We start from the raw sequence: 20,816 nt of genomic DNA on the forward strand, positions 1-20,816 counted from the left end.
ACGCGTACTATATATTTGTCATATTTAGAAACGGGAAACAATAATATGTATGTACATATTGATGTTTTATAATCGCCCGCTTCTCTGCTGCACTCGCATTGTGTTCGTGAGACGATGTTAAATATGAAACAAGATCACGATGGCGATAGTATAGTCTGCGACACGATTGCCATAGCGATATCGAAGCAATTATGTACGTTGCGAGAGTCGCATGCCAGATAGAGTCCATTGATAGAGCCAAAGTGCCGCACACCCGGACCGCAATTAAACCACTTTCTGAACCGAACGAACGACTCGCGAAACGGAATCGTCTCGAGTTTCGGCGTATCGATCGATCTCTCGGCTCCTTGTTGTGTTTGTTGTGTGACCATAAGTCATCCGCCCCTCGGCGGTCCCCATTCGGAGGACTCTTTAAAATTGTGTCATCTGCACTGTGGCACCCCATTTTTAATACCTTCGCCACCCCCCCCCCCCCCACCCCCCCCCTGTTCTCCGAGCTCCACACGCTGGCCATTTTTCCTAGGCGGCATTTGCATAAAACTATGATTAAATTATAGGTAGATGCCGCAGGGTCGGCAGTTTAAATGCAGATAAGCCACCCTCTCGTCGCGATCGCAACGTGCCAACCCCAAAAAGAACTATCTGCGTGTGTGCTAAAAGAGGTGACATTAAAATTTGCACATCTTTTGCTTTTAGCTTTCTCCTTGTGAAGATTAACGAGGGTTTTTGATCTTTTGACGTTTTTGTTTTTTCTTCTTCAATATTAATGACATTATTTAATTCATCTTTGTATATAAAATATATTGAATAAAACTGTTCTCGGATTAGGTTATGAGTAGACTGCGGATAGAGACCGTGCTTTTTCCAGGAATCGGGGCGGTTTGGCTCTATTTACAAGGCTAGAGTACAAAACAAAGGTTGGGCGAACCTTTTACAACAATTGAACAGTAGCATTTACAACAATTGAACAATTAACTGCGCGCTGTGGATCCGGCCACTAGTTATGAGTTCTTACGGGATAGAAAATACGAGAGTTACTGTTTTACAAAGATTGATTTACTTCATTGTTGTCTCGTACGTTTGCTTTGCGAAAAATCATTGGAAATAACAATAGTTTCAATTATTACGGTCGCTTACGGGACTTTATATAAAATTATGTATATTTTTTCCATAACTTTGACGCAATACTGTGGACCGGCTGAATGTCACCAGACCAGGCATTTTCCTTCCGTTCAACGATATGACTATTATCGCCATACGAGAACTAATCTTGGATTTGCATATAATGATTTTATATGCGACTTAGTTTAGTCTGAATTAGTTTTAAATTTTCATTGTTAAAAATGGATAAACAGCCGACATTTCATCGCATACATTTGGATAAATACATACGTGGAAATTCGTTAAAAAAAAACCGCCATACACACACACACACACACTAGCGTGCGCGCGCGTTCAAAGGTTTTCATTCGCTTTAGAAAATAATGTGAAATCGTTTGTTTATTTAAAGGTACGTGTATTTATTTTTTCAGTTTCGGTCGCCCGAAATGTATTTCCGAAATGTGTTCGTGTGTGTAGGTTCGAATATTTTCCTTGTGTTTTTTTTTCGTCGCTGTGTCGGTGACGCATTCACGGATTGTAACGTCGCGATATTGGTGTTGGTGGTGGGGGCCCCCGAGGGGGGAGAGAGGGGGTTTGCGGGGCAGGTGCCGCGGAGCCCTAATGACCGCGGGACGGGGGGGACCCTGGCCCCCCATCTCTGTGTTAGTGCACCCACACATACATACATACACTCGCGCAGATGTAGTACACTCTCGGCCGAGGCAAAACTACAGACAACGCTGCACAATAAATATCTAGACAATTTTTAGATTCAATTTCTGAAAAATTTCACGGTGGATAATTTAAATTTTGCGTCTGGAAGTTATGTATCGGAAACGTGAGATAAATAATTTCGATTGTGTTTTTAGCTATTTTTTTGTTTAGTCATTTTTTAAACTCTTGCTCGTTTTTCTTTTGACTTTTTAATAGGTATAAAAACTAGTTTCTTTTCAATTTAACCAATTCTACCTTTTGACTAAAATAATGCTAGTTTCATTTCAAATTAAACAATCGAGCATTTCACCAAAATTATTTTCAATTATGTAAATTTTTTATTTGTGTTTAACTTTTTTAATATATGTATGTTTCGAATCAAATGCTTATTAAATTAGGAGTCCCCAATAGAATAAATAGCACGATAGTCAAAATATATCCGGAGGGTTTTCCATTTTGAAATCGTTATTTTCATAATCTTATGTAAACGTGTATTATATAAATTGGTTTTGATTTTTAAAAGTTTTTATTGTTCATATATTACATATGTCTATAATAAATCTTAAGTCTATTAAAAAGTAACTCGAGAACCTATTTACAATTCCTATATTATATAAATATAAATAAGCAGATCGTATTTGATGTGGGTGTGCTTTATTCTCTTATAATATAATACTTCTCCGTTCTTTATGCATGATATGGAAACGACCCGAGTTTCCCCTACTTCCTGTCCGCAAACACACGCTCTTCCTGTTTCTCTTCATATCAACGATGTCGAAGTTGCAATCTTTCGTGTAAACCAGCTTCCTATTATTTTCAATGTCGTCAACAATTATTACGTATTTGCAGATTTGAGATCTGAGTGTGCCGCACGTTGATGAAAAGTTGGCCTAGTTGTGTGCCCGGTTTCTGGGCAATTTTAAGTCCCCATTCAGACTAATTGCTGCTCGACTCTGAATGAACCACTCCGAGACCATTGTCATGGAAATAATAATCTCGTCTCGAGACGAAATTCTTCGACGCCGATTTAACGCTCGAAAACAACTAGGCAATTTTGTGAGATGGCTATACAATTCCGTTTCTTTTTTATGCCGTTTGTATGCCAAAAATTAGCTTTCAGTTTCAATCAAATTTCAAATATGTAATACAATACTTTCCGAATAATGGCATCGTTTTGACTTTTCTACGGTTGTCGCATTTGACTGCTGCGTTTGGTTTACTGTCTGTATTGGAAAGTTCAACTAAAATTTGACTTTATTTATGTATGTATGTGTATTGTATTTTGCTTCACAGAATATATGTACATAAATCATATTCCAAGTTTGGTGCATTATTTGTATTATAAAACGTTGAATGCGATAAGTTCGATCCGAGTCAACGACTCGAGCCAAACATTGAAAATAGTTGTATCCGTTAATGGCTTTCGGCTTTTGCGAGAGGCTCTTGACCCATTTTGGCGTTGAAAACTCGAAGAAAATTGAAAATCGATATCCGGTACATTCCACAAACAAAACAAGGAAAAGCTGGCAGGCACACCTTCTCCTCTCTCTAGCCCGTCTCGCTAGGGGGATTATCCGACGGTTTTTTTTAGCCTTCTTTCCGAGTATGAATAATAATGAATGCATCTCTCTAAAATTGTATGTATTTATTGTTAGTTATAAATTCTGTATTTGATTCATAAAATTAGGTGGGTGAGTGTAGATAAAACGGTAGTGAAGTTTGGACGTAACTTGAGTGCCTGTAAACATCGCAAGTTTATAGCGATGAAATTTCGAATAAAGCTATCGGCATAAATCCCAGGTTCGGGCATTCTTTAGCTTTCGACCGATAATGGCACTTAAAAAAATAATCCCCCAATAGGTGAATTTAGATAAGTAGAATGAATTTAAGCGGGCTTACCGTGCCGGAACATTCACGAGAGCGATGCATAACCTTTTCGATAAAATTTGTTGACGTACATTTAACATTTTTTTCGTTTTTCATGTGATAAAAAGTCTTCGGTAGAGGAAATATGTTGTCGAAAATTTCTCAAAAAAACAAAATTTTATTTGTCGATTCTTAATATACATATGTACATTTGTATGTGTAAAGTAATGAAGTTATTGTTGAATCGATTTGAATAGTAATTTAAGTCTTAGATCAAATTGGTATTGAAATTTGATAAAATTTAATCGTGTATTGATTCGCATGCCTTAGGTTTTGTTTCTCTGGTTGGCTCGTCTCCCCGTGTTTTCCGAGAGGTTTCCTTGCGGCAAGCGGAGCAGTATTTTAAATTTAAAGAGGTCCCCCTCGCCGCAACCGCATTAAAAGCGTTTTATTATCTGTTTGGTGCTAAATTGCCGAAAAGAAATTCGTTGGCGCTTGCTTGTGGCTCCGGTTCGCCTTTTTGGCGGTGGAGCCAGTGACGTGCATAAGGCTTTTTATTACTTTATTTTAATTCATTATATGTGGTAAGTATTAAAAATTACAATACACACGATAAAGTCATCGAATGTAATGAAATTTTCAAGTATTTATTACGGATCGAAACTGCTCAACTCATTTGGTAGATGTGATGAAATTGTAGTCGTTTTTATTTTTAAAATTTCGAACGCTTTTGAATTGCATATTATAGTGTATAATGATGTGAACTGTACACCATTATTACGCTATTGTATTATAATTGAAAAATTTAAAAGGAAAATGTAGAACTGTTATAAATAGGTACTTGGAAATACTTTCAGCTTATGCAGCGTATAGAAGAAAGAATGGCATTTTATCGTTGATTCACATCTGAAATGAATAATTTCAAAAAATGTCACGCCGCTCAAGCACACCAGCAAAGTTGACTCATACAGAGACGCAAAAAATCAATAAAAAAATAACAAAGTCGCCAAGCACGTTTTTCTACGTACTAAATTTAGTTTTAACGAATTGCCTTTTTTGTAGATTTTACAATTATGTACATACATATAATATTTATTGTAAATAATATCTCAGTTGATAGAGCACAAAGTTCAAGGTAGATGTTATATAATATACATACTATGTACAAGTAAATAATATTAAGTAGGAGGTCTTTATTAAAACTAAACATACTTTCTATTATTCTTCTTTTTTAACTGTTATTTTTTTAATTATCCTATTTTAACTGATTTAAATAAAAAAGCCGCCAGATTTTTGGGTCAATTTCTTAAAAAATATTATATTTATAAAAATATTATATTTGAAATGGAAAATTTACTTTAAAAAGAAAATCTAAATCGGTCGTCACGAACCGCCCGTGCCACGTATTGGAAGTCAGCGGTAGTAAATCTTCGGCAAGCGAGCTTTTGCGCTTACAGTTGTCGGGGTGAACTAAAACTCGCTTTCTTCGCACGAATTTGTGAGTCATATGTCATGTGTATTAGAGACTCAGGAACACATTATTCAATGCGAATTGCTAAAAATTGAAACACTTAACCCCTCTCCTCGAACCGTTTGAAAATTTATCGTTCGGATAAATCATCCCACCTAACAAAATCTTCCATCTTCAGTACTAGGTGGAAATAATTGATTAAATTCTTTCGAATGCATATAATGTGTGTGCGTGTGTGTGTGTGTGTGTGTGTGTGTGTGTGTGTGTGTGTGTGTGTGTGTGTGTGTGTGTGTGTGTGTGTGTGTGTGTGTGTTTGTGTTTGACGATATATTTATAATTCGAATAGCTAAGGCGTTTGAGCCGAGTTATTTAGATAAAGGCAGTTTATCGGCTGTCGGCGCTCCACCAACTCCCCCTTCTTCCACCCGCTCGCCCACCCACCCCACATCGAGGCGAATCGACTTAACAAAATGAATTTTTATCGTCATACCAATCTATAGGTTTGGTTAAGGAGAGCGAGATACCCGCTGCCGTGTAAATCGCTCCGCGGATACTCGGTTCCGCTGATAAAGCCAACCCCAACCCACCCACCGACCCCCAAACATCCCACGGTGCTGTCTTGGTTCCACCTCCCCATCCCCGCATCCGCCTCTGATAACGAATTACGAGTATTAAACGTTTCAATGTCTACTTAACGCGGCCCAACACCGTTCGCTATCTCGTGTGGCAATTGCGCGAGGGCTTTTCTTTTCGACGCCCCGTTATCCCCCCTCCCCCCCCCACCTTCTTCCCAGTTCCAACTGTCACCAAAAAGCTTCTTATTTATTTAGAATATTAGTTAGAAAGGTATTACATATATTTTTCGATTCTTTTAGACTTTTGTGCGGTAAAATATAAATAGGCTGAACTCCGTCAGTTCAACAATGGATGCTTATGTATGCTTATGCTTATGATGTATGTATGTATATGAAACATCCTCACTGCATTAAAATTTTATTTTGTCGCTGATTGTTACAGAAACTAAGGTCATCGATCATTGATTGTTTGGAATTTTTACTTTATCTATGTACGTAGTAAAATGATGAAGTTTTGTGATCATGCGAAAATTCGAAATTGAGGTTTTGACTGATTTGAACTAAGAATCAATCACTGATCACGTTTTCATGATCTAGAAAAAATGTGTGCGTGTGTGTGATTTTGGGGATTTTGAACACCGTTAGTCCTATCGAACTGAAACTTAGTAGCGGATACTAAAATTCTTATTGACACGACGTAATTTTTTTTCAAATTTTTAAGTTGACCGGAAATGGTACCTCCCCTTATAGGTGTATAGTATTCCTCAAATACATATATAAAATCGTGGGTTGGTCACAACCAATTTTTTTTAATATGTATCTTTAAGAGATTTGAATAGAATTTTGAAATACTTTTCACGTAGTGTTACTTATTAGTGAAATTATTCTCCGTTAAAATGATTGAGAATAGTCATTTGTTACATATACATAACAAATATATATATATATATATATATATATATATATATATATATATATATATATATATATATATATATATATATATATATATATATATATATACATATACATGTGTTGTTTGTATCCACTTAAAATAATAGTATTCAAATATTCATTATAAAATTATGGAATATTTATATAATCTTTTAAACACGGTGTATTATTATTTAAAAACCTTGTAGTTTTTAAATAATAATGCAAGTCATAAGGTCGTTTACGTTTTCTCAAATTAAATTAATTGTTTCCGTAAAAATTCAAGGTAATATTTGTGTCCGTGCTTTTGGAGGAAAATTGCTTTTCGTATGAATTTATGGTATTTTATATAATTCTTCAATTAAATTCGTACGTTGGGTATTTTACGTTTCTCGTGAAAATCTCCTTTGAATAATCTCGAGAGGGTGAAAATCGTTCCAAACAATGAAGAAATCGCTCTCAGGGGTAGCTTAAAGGAAATAATCGTAATGCAAATATATCTGAGAGGGTGGATGCAAACGCTCTCCTATCTTACGTATAAACGACTAGGGAAAAACCTTTCGTTAGCTTTTCTCGATTTTCTATAGTCGCAGACAATTTTCCAGATTCCCGTAGTGGAATCTATTCTATATTTAGAATCTATTTATTTTATATAATAATTTAAGAGAAGCGCGATCAATGCAAAAAAGAAGAATGTGGTGAGAAACTAGAAGAAAGAGTTCAAGTTTGGAAGGGCATTATCAAATAGTTGTTAGCGGAAGTGCTCGTTCTCTTCGCAACTGATAAAAAGCACTCCGGAAAAGGGAAAGTAAAGAAAACTTTGGAATCATATTTTTTTCTTTGAGTTTTGTGCTCTATTAAAACTCCCTTTCGACTATTAAGTTTTAGACATGAAAATTTGATAGATATTATATTTTATAAGAAATGATTTTCATAATTTTAAAATTCCTTAAGAAATAATAAGTTAAATCGAAAATATTTTGGTAATTAAATTTTCTAACTGCATCGGTAGACAGTGAGTTTGGAGTATTTAGCGCTCCTTACATTTTAATTTGTCGGTGGAAGCTCTTGAGCAAACAGCTGATCGCAATAATGTCGTGAGCCTCATCCATTAAGGGACTCCGGAGAGCCACCCTAAAACCCTCCCATCCTACCCCAAACAGCCCTTCGGCCCTCCCCGAGGATCCGAAGCTCCCCCAAAAGCACATGACCGAACTATTAGTGCATTCCATCATTAGTCTTCTTGGGGAGGGTGCACCACGACCACGTTTGTATCGAACCCAGTGGACAAGTATACTGCGTTCACATGAAACGTGTAAAACGATGATTGTCATTATTTTATTTTTATTTTAAAGATATTGTAATATTCTAAAATATAATAAAAAAATATCAACCGAACAACAAAAAAATACAATTAAAATCAATAAACATTCTATGTAAAACATTTCGTTGCAGATATTTTACACTTGATATACTTACACGAGTTGTTATTATTTTCAATTTTATTTTATTATTATTTTTTTAAATATTTTTGTCTTATTTTAGTGAATGCATGTATTTTGACAAACCTGTTCATTTATTTTCTAGATTAAATGCCCCATCAGTTGTTTGGGGGAGTGATGAACGTGAATTGTTCACGGGGATGAAGATTCATTAGTACCCTACGCTCTACACCTCTTCATCTGTGACTACTTTTGTTACCAGGTAAAAAAATAAATAAAATGCCTTTCAATCCACTGACAGGTAGTAACATTTTCATTATATGCAATGGTTAAATACTGTATATGTATTTATATGAAATATTACAATTTTTTTGACCATGCACATATATATGTTGCAAACTTTCTGAATAATTGCAATGGAGTGGGTTGTCTTTATGTGCCATTTGTCGCGTAAATCGCGACCTCATAACTACGTGACGACCAATTTCTGGGCGGGTCGAGGTCCGGAAGATAAACACTGATCCGACCGCATTCCGTTCGCAGAATTTTCCCGGAGGTTTTCCGGCCGCATTATTTATGGGCTAGCGTCCCTCTTTCCCCTCGCTGCCCTCACTTGTTCCAGTTTGTCTAGCAGGAACCGCACACCGCTTTGTCTTTCGACTAGAGGTGGAGAAGGGGATGACGGGGTGGTGTTGGAGAAAAGGGCGTGGGTCAACGTCACCTTTGGGAAAGCACTGAAAGAGGTGTCACATTGACACTGACCCTCACCAAAACTTTATTGCACTCTACTCTTACATTTTATAAAAATTCATGAGCATCAAATACAGTTTTGATGTTATATTTTGCCGAATATTTGCCAAAAAAATTTACTGATTTTTATTACATACATATGTACATATATGTACATGATGCTAATTTATTTGAGATTTTTAGAATTTTAGATCCTTAAAAATGATATAAAATAAAATTGATAATTTCTAATGAAAAAGTTCTTATGAAGTATGAAGAAGAAATTTTTCTTTATTTTTATATTCTTTATTTTTATATTTGATAAGTTTATATTTAATTTGTATTACTTTAAAAGCTTAGGATGCAAAGTCGTTTTTGTTACGTTGATCAAAGGTTTCACGTGGGCTTGGGCTAGTCGTCGTCTCCTTCCTCATACCCTCTTCATTCTCCGTTTCTCTGGGAAAGGGGAGGGTAAAGGGCAGAAGGCAGCATCCCTTGTCTCGTAAACTCGTAAAATGTAAGTATTAGCGGAGTATTAGAGAGGTTCGGTCTCACTTGTCGGGGCGCCCCTACAAGGCCGTGCTTACAGCTTGATGTATGATCCTTGGCTTTGGTTAACCGCTCACCAGGTTAACAGGTCCCTAGAACCGATACCACACCCAACCCTTCGTATCGTTTTATAAAGGGCGTCGAATTGAAATTTAGATTGTTTAATTACGATAATTCGCAACGCGGCACCTCAGTGAAAACCTTCGAAAAAAAGTCGACGGAAAAAATGGCACGTTCAGTTCAAATGTGGTCAGCGAAGGTTCCGCATGATAAATTATTTAAGGATATTAGGTAATAATTAGACGAGGCATCCCAAACAACCGGGATTGATTAGCCAATTTGGCGGTGGGTAAGAAACGAGGCGCCTTTATTCTCGAGGGTTAAAATCCGAAGCGGATCCTATGTTTAATTTATTTTTCAATTTTATTTAAAACGTGTTCGCTGTAATTGTACGGTGTTACTACACGTTGAAATAATTGGTTATACATGCAATTAAAATTAATTGTTCATGTATTGTGAACGGTGTTATTAACATTAGGAAATTAATTTTAAACTACTGGCGTTCATATTTACTATTGTCTATTTGTTTATACTTGACGGGCTATTGTTGGTTGTGCGTGTATAATAAGATAGTTCGGCCGTAACGATTGATTTATGATTTATTGCCGTGTGTGTTTTTATGGGGATTTTTTTCGTATCCCTTGTATGCGTCGAAGGACTCTGATTAAGCTCCCGTAGGTACACAATGTACTGACTAATTCATTTAAATGAAAGTTTCTTTACGAATCGTATGATATTTTGATATATGACATACATACATACATACATACACATATGATATTTTGTCGGTGCTTAACCGTAGAAACAATGTGAAAAGTTTTATGTGAAGTACATATCTATACAATATTGCCCGTTATTTTAACGGTGTGTCGCCGCACAGGTACACAAATCTCGGTTAGCATTTTAGAAGCGCAGGAGCCGACGCCGACGTCGATAAATCACTTTCACCTGTGTTGCGGTGTTGGTTTTTGTGAGTCGGCTCCTTTCATTGCATAACCCAAGTTATTGGCCCATTGTCAGGTGATTTTTACAGCAATTAGTGGCGTTTACCTGCCTCTGGACCGCGGCTGACCCGGCTGCTCACCGCGAGAAGACAAAAAAAAAATACAACACGGCACTCGAAAAACGGTATCTTTACGCCGTTTTAATACGAATATTTGTTCGATGGCCACACAACGATAAGTTTCGATCGAGATTTCGCGATGTTCGTCGTTGCTTGAAATGTGCACTTTTTATCTGTCTATCTACATATGTATGTACATTGAGAAATTATTTTAAGTCTGTAATAACGGTAACGTTGTAGAATATTTATTCATTTAAAATTTAATAACTCAATTTTGCATATTTAAGTTTGGTAGGGATTTATCAGTTTATATCAGACGCTTTGCTTAATTATGATTGACTCTTCCGATGGATTACTTGCATGTTTTAATTAAAACTCTGTCGTTTTATTACATTTTTTTTTATTCTGATAAATTATTTCTTATTATAGATAAAATATGACTTTAGGGTGAATCGGGAAAAGGAAATATACCTATTTAGTTTTTTTTAATGTTATTTGAGGATATGCGGGGTTCGTCTTGACCGTATGAATCAAGACGGCGTCAGCCAACATTGATTTATAGATGAAAAATGACCATAAATTTGGGGTCTGATTGGTTTCAGTCCCTGCGGTTCGCTTCCCCGAACACAAATTTAATTTGGTACGCCGAAAAGTGGACTAATTCGCTAATATATGTTTCGTCCGGAATGATTTAGGATCGATTCTATGCACTAATTCATTTTGGCGTTCGATACACTTGAAAAAAAAAAGGTTATTTACGACCATTTCCCACACAAATCATTTAGAATATTACTAGTATGTACATATATCGCTAAAAATATAGGAATTTATATTATTAGTGCAATTTTGTTCGCGGTAATTGCATAATGTGCAGTGTAGTGTCGCGTGTGCATTATCATGATTACAAAATATGTATGTACATGAATATTATTTGAACCAAAGAGTGCACCGTGGCGAGAGTAAAGAAAATGTAGTGATTTTTTAATACGTTTTGAGGGAAAAGTTCTCCAATAGCGGCGTTTTCTTATAGATAATATAATTGAGTGAATTTGGAAAGTTCGTGACTGGACAGATATTGCGCAAAGACATGCAACAAATAACAACATACGTGAAACTTCACATACATTTCATCTATAGGTGTATACGTATGGATACGTACGTATATAAAGTGCTATTTCAATAATAAAACTTCGGTATTCGGTTTGTATAAGCATTAAGAATATTCCACAAGAATGAGATTTGTCGTTTGAGACGACGCAAACGAGTAAACTGGGTAATTTTGACGGCGACACTTTCAATTAATTTGACATAACTGTGATAAATGTCGTATATTTCGAATTTTATAAATTAAATTTTCGCTTACAATTCTCTGTCATTTTTAATATATTTCAGTTATATTCTTTAATTATAAAGTGACCTTAAATTCGGTGTGGAAAAATTTGTACATTTTTATTAAATATGTACATACATACATATATCGACTGTAGTAGATAAGTACATAGTACTTACATCGGTATCAAGGTACAAAATGTTATTTTTGAAAAGTATTCGATACGGTCGTAGTCCATGTGGACCGTTTTGTGTAGCCCGCCCACCCCATGGGCGGGAATATTCCTCTAGTCACGCGACGCCACTGCGCAGTGCATTAGCCCCATTTGATCCGCCCACATTATGCGAATATATTGCACATAACATGAATGTACGACAAAACGAATGTATTTACAACAATTGAAAAACACTATTTTCCAATGGTATGTTTCATATTCAAGTTCAATGTAATACTAGTGAATTGTCGATATATTAAAATTTCTGATATTTTATACATACATGCCTTTATGGTGTCGAGACGTGGACCATGAAGGCGGCGGATAGACGGAGAATCGATGCCTTCGAGATGTGGTCCTGGAGACGGCTACTGCGCGTGCCTTGGACCGACAAACGCACGAATGTGTCTATTCTTGAAGAATTGAAAATCAAGGATAGATTGTCAACAATATGCCTGAAACGTATATTGCAGTTCTTCGGCCACATTGCACGAAGAGGTGAGGAGAGCCTGGAGCGGTTGGTTGTGGTTGGTAGCGTCGAAGGCAGAAGAGCCAGAGGCAGATCCCCCGCACGCTGGACTGACCAAGTATCTGCAGCGACGGGCGCTTCCACGGTAGCAAGTCTTCGCCTGGCCGAATTTAGAACTGAATGGAGGCAGCTGGTTGACCGCACATCATAGTCACGATCCTCAGTGATGAGGGAACCGACAGCAATATATACATACATATGTATGTACTATGTATGTACTAAATATACCTACATGTATTAAATTTGATATTTTTATTCTATTTATATATATATATATATATATATATATATATATATATATATATATATATATATATATATATATATATATATATATATATTTATATATATATATATATATATATATACATATATATATATATATATATATATATATATATATATATATATATATATATATATATATATATATATATGTATATATATACATATACATATATGTGGAAAAGTGAGTGTTATCTTGTGTTATTTTTTTTTCATTTGTAATATATCGTCAAAAATAATATTTTGAATAGTTGCATTTAGAGCTTGTGATTTCTCAACTTTTTTGACTCTCGAAATTTGACAATCCTATTTTTTTCGGAATATTTGTAGATTAATAATATCAATTTGTAGGTAAAATAATATCTGAGATTCGAGAATCTCATTTCCTTGGAATATTTAAATCTCGAGAATTCAAGATTTTCTTTTTTGCTTCTCGAGACGAGACTCGAGAATTCTCTAAAAATTCACTTAAAATATAGTAAATCAATTTTTAAATAAAATGGTGGGTGAATATATAAAAATCAAAAATACAAAAAAATATATTATTTTAGATTATTACATATTTATTTCTTTTTAATCCAGTTTTCGTCAACGTATGTATTTATGCGAAACTATTTTTCTCTGCAATGGCAAAAATCAAACCAAAATTATTTTTCACCATCGAACTGTCAGAATCGATTTAAATTTCCATCGTTGACCAAACCGCGCAAAATGGCTAAGTTTTAAAACGATCGGAAGTCTGTAGGAATCGATATTGAAAAATAGTGAAATATAAGTCTTATAGACTTTTTTAACGAAAAATATTTATGTAATAACAAGAGGCGCATTAACTTTTATGTTCTTTTTCATATTGATTGAAGTTTTTTATTCAGTAATTCATGTTATCCATCCCTTTATTTTTTTATATAAAATTTGAGGAAAAATGTTTAATTTTGAAAAGAGTGATTTTAATAACACATTTTTATCAGCGATTTTTTATCGCGAAGCGAATAATATATAAATAATAAGTTAAAATATTATAAATATTACTCCGAATCAAAAATATGACAAACTTCAATTACCGTGGGTACTCAAACTCGAACGGCAAACTGACTGGATATAGAAGTAAAACAATTTACTTTTTAAACCTCTTCCAGAGCCCGTCTAAAGGTTTATGTTTCACTGTATTCGTGCGGTCTCCGTGACGAGCCAGAATGTTAAATTACAGAAAACGCAAATATCGGAAGGCAAAGATCGAAAATCGAAAGATCTTAAGTCGAAAGATCAAAAAAAAATGGTGCATGGTAAACGGTACATACTCATGTACATAATCACTTAATTTGCGCGAGCAGGATACAACAGGAACAAGAGGAACAGACATTTCCTCCCGTATTAATGTGCGCGCGCAGAATACGTACCGTTTACCATGTACCGTTTTATTTGATCTTTCGACTTAAGATCTTTCGATTTTCGATCTTTGCCTTCCGATATTTGTGTTTTCTGTAATTTAACATTCTGGCTTGTCACGTAGGCCCACATACATATGTACATATGTTGGTATAATACTTGTGTTAGTCATAAATAAACACCCAAGCGAAAAGGCCGTTGCTGGTTCATAAAATTCTGTTGTTTATTGCAAATGCTTCCGAAGTACATTTACTTTGTAATATTGAGTTGCTACACGACAAAGGTCTGGGAAGTACTCGTTTATTTTTTTTTAAATTTATTTTGTATGTACACCACTTACTACTTGCAATAGCGGGAAAGGGTCACGTGTTCATAAATTGACGTATAGTTATAAATTAAAAATACCCTCGATATTCTCAAAATTCTCAAAAAACGATTTCTTGAGAAACGAGCATCTTGTAATAGATATTTTAAAAAAAATTTTTCGAAGATGAGAACCAAAATTTCTCGGGAATTCTCAATCACAGCCTCCAATCACAAGATTTTTCGTATTTTTCTTAATTGAAGGGCTTAAGTATTATATCTTTACAGGTTTGTTTATATTTGTATATGTATAAACAGTTATTTCTGTGTTAGATTTTTCGAATTTATTTGACACATCTTAATTTTCAATATAAGAGTTGCTTTTTAAATATTTCAATAAAATTATCGTACGCTTTTGTATTAATTTTATATTTCAATCAAATTATCGAACGAAGTGTTAAAATAATCTATTCAAGAGGTTTCACGTGGTTTTTATACTGAAGATAAAATCCTTGACATTGAGCAAGTGTTAAATATTACGAATAATAAAAAAAGGTACACAGTTGAAATTATTCTACATTCATACATATGTACGTATATGTCACCAAATTTCGAGCCATATTTTGTTCCGATTTTATCTGTGGTTCTTAAACTCGCATTTGAACACCACCACCTCCCTTGGATTATGTGTTCAGTGTGCGCACTTATCGGGTCTCAATCTCAGAAAAAAAATTCTACCTCTTTCAATTTTTTAAATAATGAAAAATCGCGCGCGAAACATCAAAGGCCGCAAAGCAAACCTGCCGACTTCCGCTCGCGCATTACATAAGTGCAATAATGACTAATAACACCTAGTGTATAGTACTATTAGTACAATAAAAGTTTAATTGCATAATTAATAAGCAATTCTTCTGATGTGTGTGTGTGTGCACGATATCTCGTTTATACAGAAATGCATTAAGTTATAAACTGCAACATACATAATTGCATCTGTATGATATGCTTTATCGTGTGAATGGCGCGAACCCTCGCTCTTGGAAAATTATACACACGTGAGTGATATGTATGTATGCATGTATAATACATACATGTTAATAAGAATGTATGGTGTGTGTATGTTTGTTAAGAATTTATTATATCTTTAACAATTCGACTAATTTGTTCGTTACGTATGTACATATACGGAATGGTAGTCGACGAGTAAAAATGACAATGGTGATACAATTCGTATTAATTGAATCAAACGAATAGTAAATTGTTCGTTTTTGGATCGCGTCCGGCCCACACACAAGAGCCGACATGTAAAATACCAGAAAAAATAAAATAAAGTAAATAAAAATGTTTGAAAAGCGCCTGATCATCACGCCATTTATGCTCAGAAGATTTTCGGTAGCCTTTTCACGAGGTCCCCGCTAAATAAGCTTCTGTTTGCCTTTGTGCGTTTTATTACGACCTGTCGTTTGTCGGTGTAATTTTTCTAAGGTGATGACGCAATTTTTTAAAAAATAAAAAATAAAATCGTATTTTTATTTTTAAACAAACAATTTTGTTTACAGGAGAATAATTTTTCAATATTCCATTATACATACATAAAATATACAATATTATATGCATCATATTCTCAAAGTAGCGTTTACTCTATTGTTGTTATAACCGTAATAACAGAAGGCGATATAACTATGTAGAAAAAATGATATTTCCTAGCGATGATAGAATGAATGCGCAGGGTTATTTTAGCGCATTCTATTCAACACATACGGTGCAATTAATAGATTTTTTTTATCCACTAGCGAAATGTATCGCCAGCAACAGTGCGGCATGTTTAAAGTGCATTGTTTGCTTCCGATACCGTTGTTGTTGTTTGCAGATCTCTTTTTGATCACATGTTCCTGGAGGAAGGTTGACAGTGACGGATGAGGGCCACAAACCCTCCCTTCACTATCCTCGACCGGCACGTATCAAGATCGCAACAAATCGCACACATAAAATATATCGCAATTTATATTTAATTTATTTTTTGCTTAGATACTATAGTAAAATATAATACATAAACTTGCGCATATCTAAATTGGTCAAATTTTGGAAAGACAACCTGTTTTAATTTTTTTTTACTAAAAGTTAAATGTTAGTTAAATATTTTAGCGTTCAATTTATTTTTAAATCATCTTTTTGAAAAAGATAGCAAATGCGATATTTTTTTAAAAATGATTTTATTTTATATAATTTTGTAAATATATATTGCACGCCACTGGTTATGTATGTATGTACATAGACTCCATAAATTACGTGACATTGAGGGCATCTTTGGTGATCGATTTTTCTACTCTATTGTCACCGACCTTTCATATGCTAATCAATAACGGTCCACGACTTACATACGTCTGCAAGTGATACGTCAACACTGTTTTCTATATAATAATAAAAAAATGACGTGTATAAAACCCTATTTGATGCATAGTTAGTAGTATGTACATTTATGTAATATTTTTTTAACTGACTAGTATGAACAGTATTTTTAAATATACATATTTCAAATATAAAATGAAAATCTGTAAAGCATGTGTGATGGTATGATTATAAAAATAGAAATTTCACCGAGAGTCAAGTAGACCATATTATTTATATGGTTTAAAAGAAAGATATGCATTTGTCATTAAAAAGTCGATGACCCTTTAACCGCTTATAGTATTTTTTATTATTATTACACAATAAAAAAACTTCGCTGTGAGTGTTTACATTGTGCTACAATTTCAACACATTTTGAATAGATATTAGGTTTAGTCTAACATGGAAAATGTGCTGCGTTGATTTATTGAAAATAGATATGATAGCACACCCTATTTTACAAGATTGAGCTCCTACTGAGCACAGCGGGGTATAATTGTGTGCGGGGGTCAGAAACTTTACCATCGTTTTCAAGACTGTAGCTACTGTTTAGTAAGAGGCGATGGAAAAAAAGCGTGAAAATTATTCTCCAATCATAGTAATCAAATTTATATCACGAATGTGATGTGATATATACATGCGTATATATTTTCGTAAGTGTAAATGTTTCATTACTTTCGAGGCTATATTAAATTTATATCAATGAGAATTTTAGCACAGTTTGCTAACATTAGTTGTAAAGACTTCTGCGGTGTGTTAGCGGCAAGTTCGTGTCCCTACACTTTGAAACTACACAATATTGTTAAGTCGCAGATTAGTCAGTAGCTTGTGTACAAGTGCCACACCAGGAAGTTACTACACTCCAACTTCCCCCTTGTCTGTATAAAATGTAATGTTTTCTTATCTGGGGTACATTTATTTTATCATTATTGAAATTGTTTCGTTATTTAGATGAGCATTTCTTTAATATTTTTCTACTTGCGACCCATTTGGACAAAGAGCATACATATGTACATATGTATACATACATACATACATATATGTATGTACTTGGTTCAGCATTTTATTTAATATTACAAATTAAAATACAATGCGCTGAATGCTAATTTTTTACTAAAACATTTTGTGAAACGAAAAATGAATCGCAAAATATTTTTTCTGCATATGATTTTAGAATTTTAGTTCGGTTTTATTGTAATCGAGAATTCACAATGGGTAAAAGAGCTTAAATTTCAGTACGACAATTTTTTTGTTCACTTATAGAGTAGTTAGTACCTTTGGTTGAATCTCTTAAATATTTTTTTATTAATTTTATTGTATTTATGTAGATTAAACTTCAAATTTAAATGTTGAAAACAATTAAAACAATAATTAATTATCTTGCGACTCATCAAGCGTAGGTAGTACAAACCAAGGTGTCACAGGTACATACAGTATTTTCAGAGACAAATAATATACAATATATATGTACACGTATAGAAAAAGCGTTGTATTTCTACTATATATATTCTATATACATATATACATAGATGGATGTTTGTTTTTCTACTATACAAATTTACAGTTTTTAATTTGGAACCACTAAATTTTGTATAGATGCTATGAGATATATGGTACTCTAAATTAAACTACAAAACAAACTGAAAACGTTCCATGATTCATTTTTGTTTCAAATTTACGCATTTGAGCAACGCTAGGTAATTCAACTTACCTATTTTCAATAAATACGATGTATGTATGTATGTAGTTGCAATTTTATCATAAGTTTGTCCCTGACGAATTTTTCCAAAAAATTATACATATGTATTGTACGTACATATATTTGTAAGTATTCAAATACGTGGTCGATGTTTGTTTTATTCGTAAGCGAGCGGAAAAGCGTACAATAATAATAAAGCACAAATATTTTATGGCAGTTTCGATAAAAATCTGAAAAAACAAGTCGACGTTATTAAATATTTTACGTAAAAAAATAGTAGTGTGCGCGCTACAAAAACGGCCTTTATGCGCAGCGCTGTTGTAGGGAAATTTCGACCGCTTTCAAAATAGCCGCCCCCCCTTCTCCTCTCACGGCCCCTTCCCTCTCGAATCACAATGGTGGACCGAAATTATAATAAGCCCCATTGTTTTCTTTGGTTGTGTGTATTCGAACGCGCGTGTACACCGAAATCGGCCACTTCCTTCCCAGCCAGCATTGAAAACTCACTATCGCGGATTGTCTACGAAAAATATAATTTGACCGTGCCTATATAATATGTACGGCCGTGTGTAGGAAACAAAAATAAAACGATTGTTTCGTACTAAATAATTTTCCGAAATAATCGTTTTCCGGCGGATGGGTATCAGCGGACCACTTGCCGCATGACCGATCGTTCTGTCATTCATACTAATCCGGCCCAATGTCCACATTTAAAATTTCTTTTATCCGGCTATTTACAAGGTATCAAACATTTACAGTCCACAGAATTTTAGAAGTTTGGGTGAATTAATGTATCGTTGAAGGAACTCACACAAAATATCCACAGTAAAATGACATTAATCGTATTTGATGTAAATAGTTACTCAATAGCACATTTTCGTATGTACATAAGTAATAGTAATAGATAAAAGTACATAAAAAAAATAGCACAATCGATTTAGACATGGTTTTGTTATATTTATCCAGGCAAATTTTAATGGGATCCTTTATGTCAGGATATCATGACATTTAAAGACATGAAAGCCACATTCTATTTTTTTTGGATGGAAAATATTTATTATATTTATATTTATTTTGGTTTATTTTTTTCTTAAATGAATAAATTTAAAATATGTTTTTAGTTATATGAAATTAAAATACATATATAGTTAAGTGAGACTAATGAGATCAAGTGTTACTTAAAAAAATAGTTCAATTTTTATATGTGCATTTAAATTGGTTGGGAAGTCAATTATACATATGTACAATAAATGTGACTGAAAAGTCAAGAAACACTCTTGTTTACCTTGGTAAAAAATAATAAATTGTGGAAAAAGTTGTCGGCTTACCTTGTTGACTGTTTTTCCTTGTGGTCTTTTTCTCCTTCATCCACGGGTATTCTGGGACGGGAAGTCCCGGCGATCCAGGTGGCTGGTGTGGATGAGGATGCTGGTACATGCTGGACGGAGATCGCGACGGAGACAGGCCTCCTCTGAGACCTTGCGGCAATGGCGGCAGAGCCGTCATAAATTCAGCCATTGACGGTTGGCTATTTATGAAGCCCGTTTCGGTGCATCCGGGAGCACCAGCCACTAGCCAGAATCCCGGCTCGGGACCTCCGGTGCCGGCTCCGGGTCCCACGGGGGGCGGTGTCCCGCCTCTCGTCTTCATGGACACGAAATCGTCCTCGGACATATCCTCCGGCGCCATGACCGGAGGCCCTCTCATCCCGCCCGTCGGAAAGTCCTCGCACTTGATTTTCCTCGACAGCGGGTTCGCGTCGAGGGGCAACGGAGCGGTGTTGCAAATCTCTTGCATTTTTCACGCTCGAGTCTCAATGGAAAAAGTACACTTTTCACAACATCTTAGTTCATTTGAGTATTTTCTTTATTTGTATGTGTATATATTTTAGTTATCTAGGAATGTTAATCGCACAGTATCACTTCATTTCTTCGGTTCATTGTCGGTGCAAATTGAGTATTCAATTAAGTCCACCGGGCTGGGGATAATTTCGAAGCAATATCAGCAGCCCTGCAAAGAGAGAGAGAATGTTTATTGTCTGTCGGCTGAAATATGTTAATAGGTGCGACAATGGTCTCTCGCTATTACCACTGTAAAAGGGACGATGTTATCGCCAATTAAGAGGCGAGAGAAGGAGGGGGTCGGTGGTGATGCTGAGGGGTTTGTTATGCGGGAATTAGTG

The 20,816-nt window shown here is 34.8% G+C and overlaps 1 protein-coding gene across 1 annotated transcript in view; it reads right to left on the reverse strand.

The window, feature by feature from the left end:
* Positions 1–20,431, reverse strand: part of pb (homeobox proposcipedia) — a 58,833-nt gene extending 38,402 nt beyond the window's left edge. Inside the window, exon 1 of the mRNA XM_077431925.1 lies at positions 19,963–20,431. Within this exon, the coding sequence (XP_077288051.1) occupies positions 19,963–20,431 (469 nt within the window). The remainder of the gene's footprint in view (positions 1–19,962) is intronic.
* Positions 20,432–20,816: the final 385 nt, after the last annotated feature.

The sequence above is a fragment of the Arctopsyche grandis genome, chromosome 6 (genome assembly GCF_051622035.1).
Source record: "Arctopsyche grandis isolate Sample6627 chromosome 6, ASM5162203v2, whole genome shotgun sequence".
In the NCBI taxonomy this organism is placed as follows: Eukaryota; Metazoa; Arthropoda; class Insecta; order Trichoptera; family Hydropsychidae; genus Arctopsyche; species Arctopsyche grandis.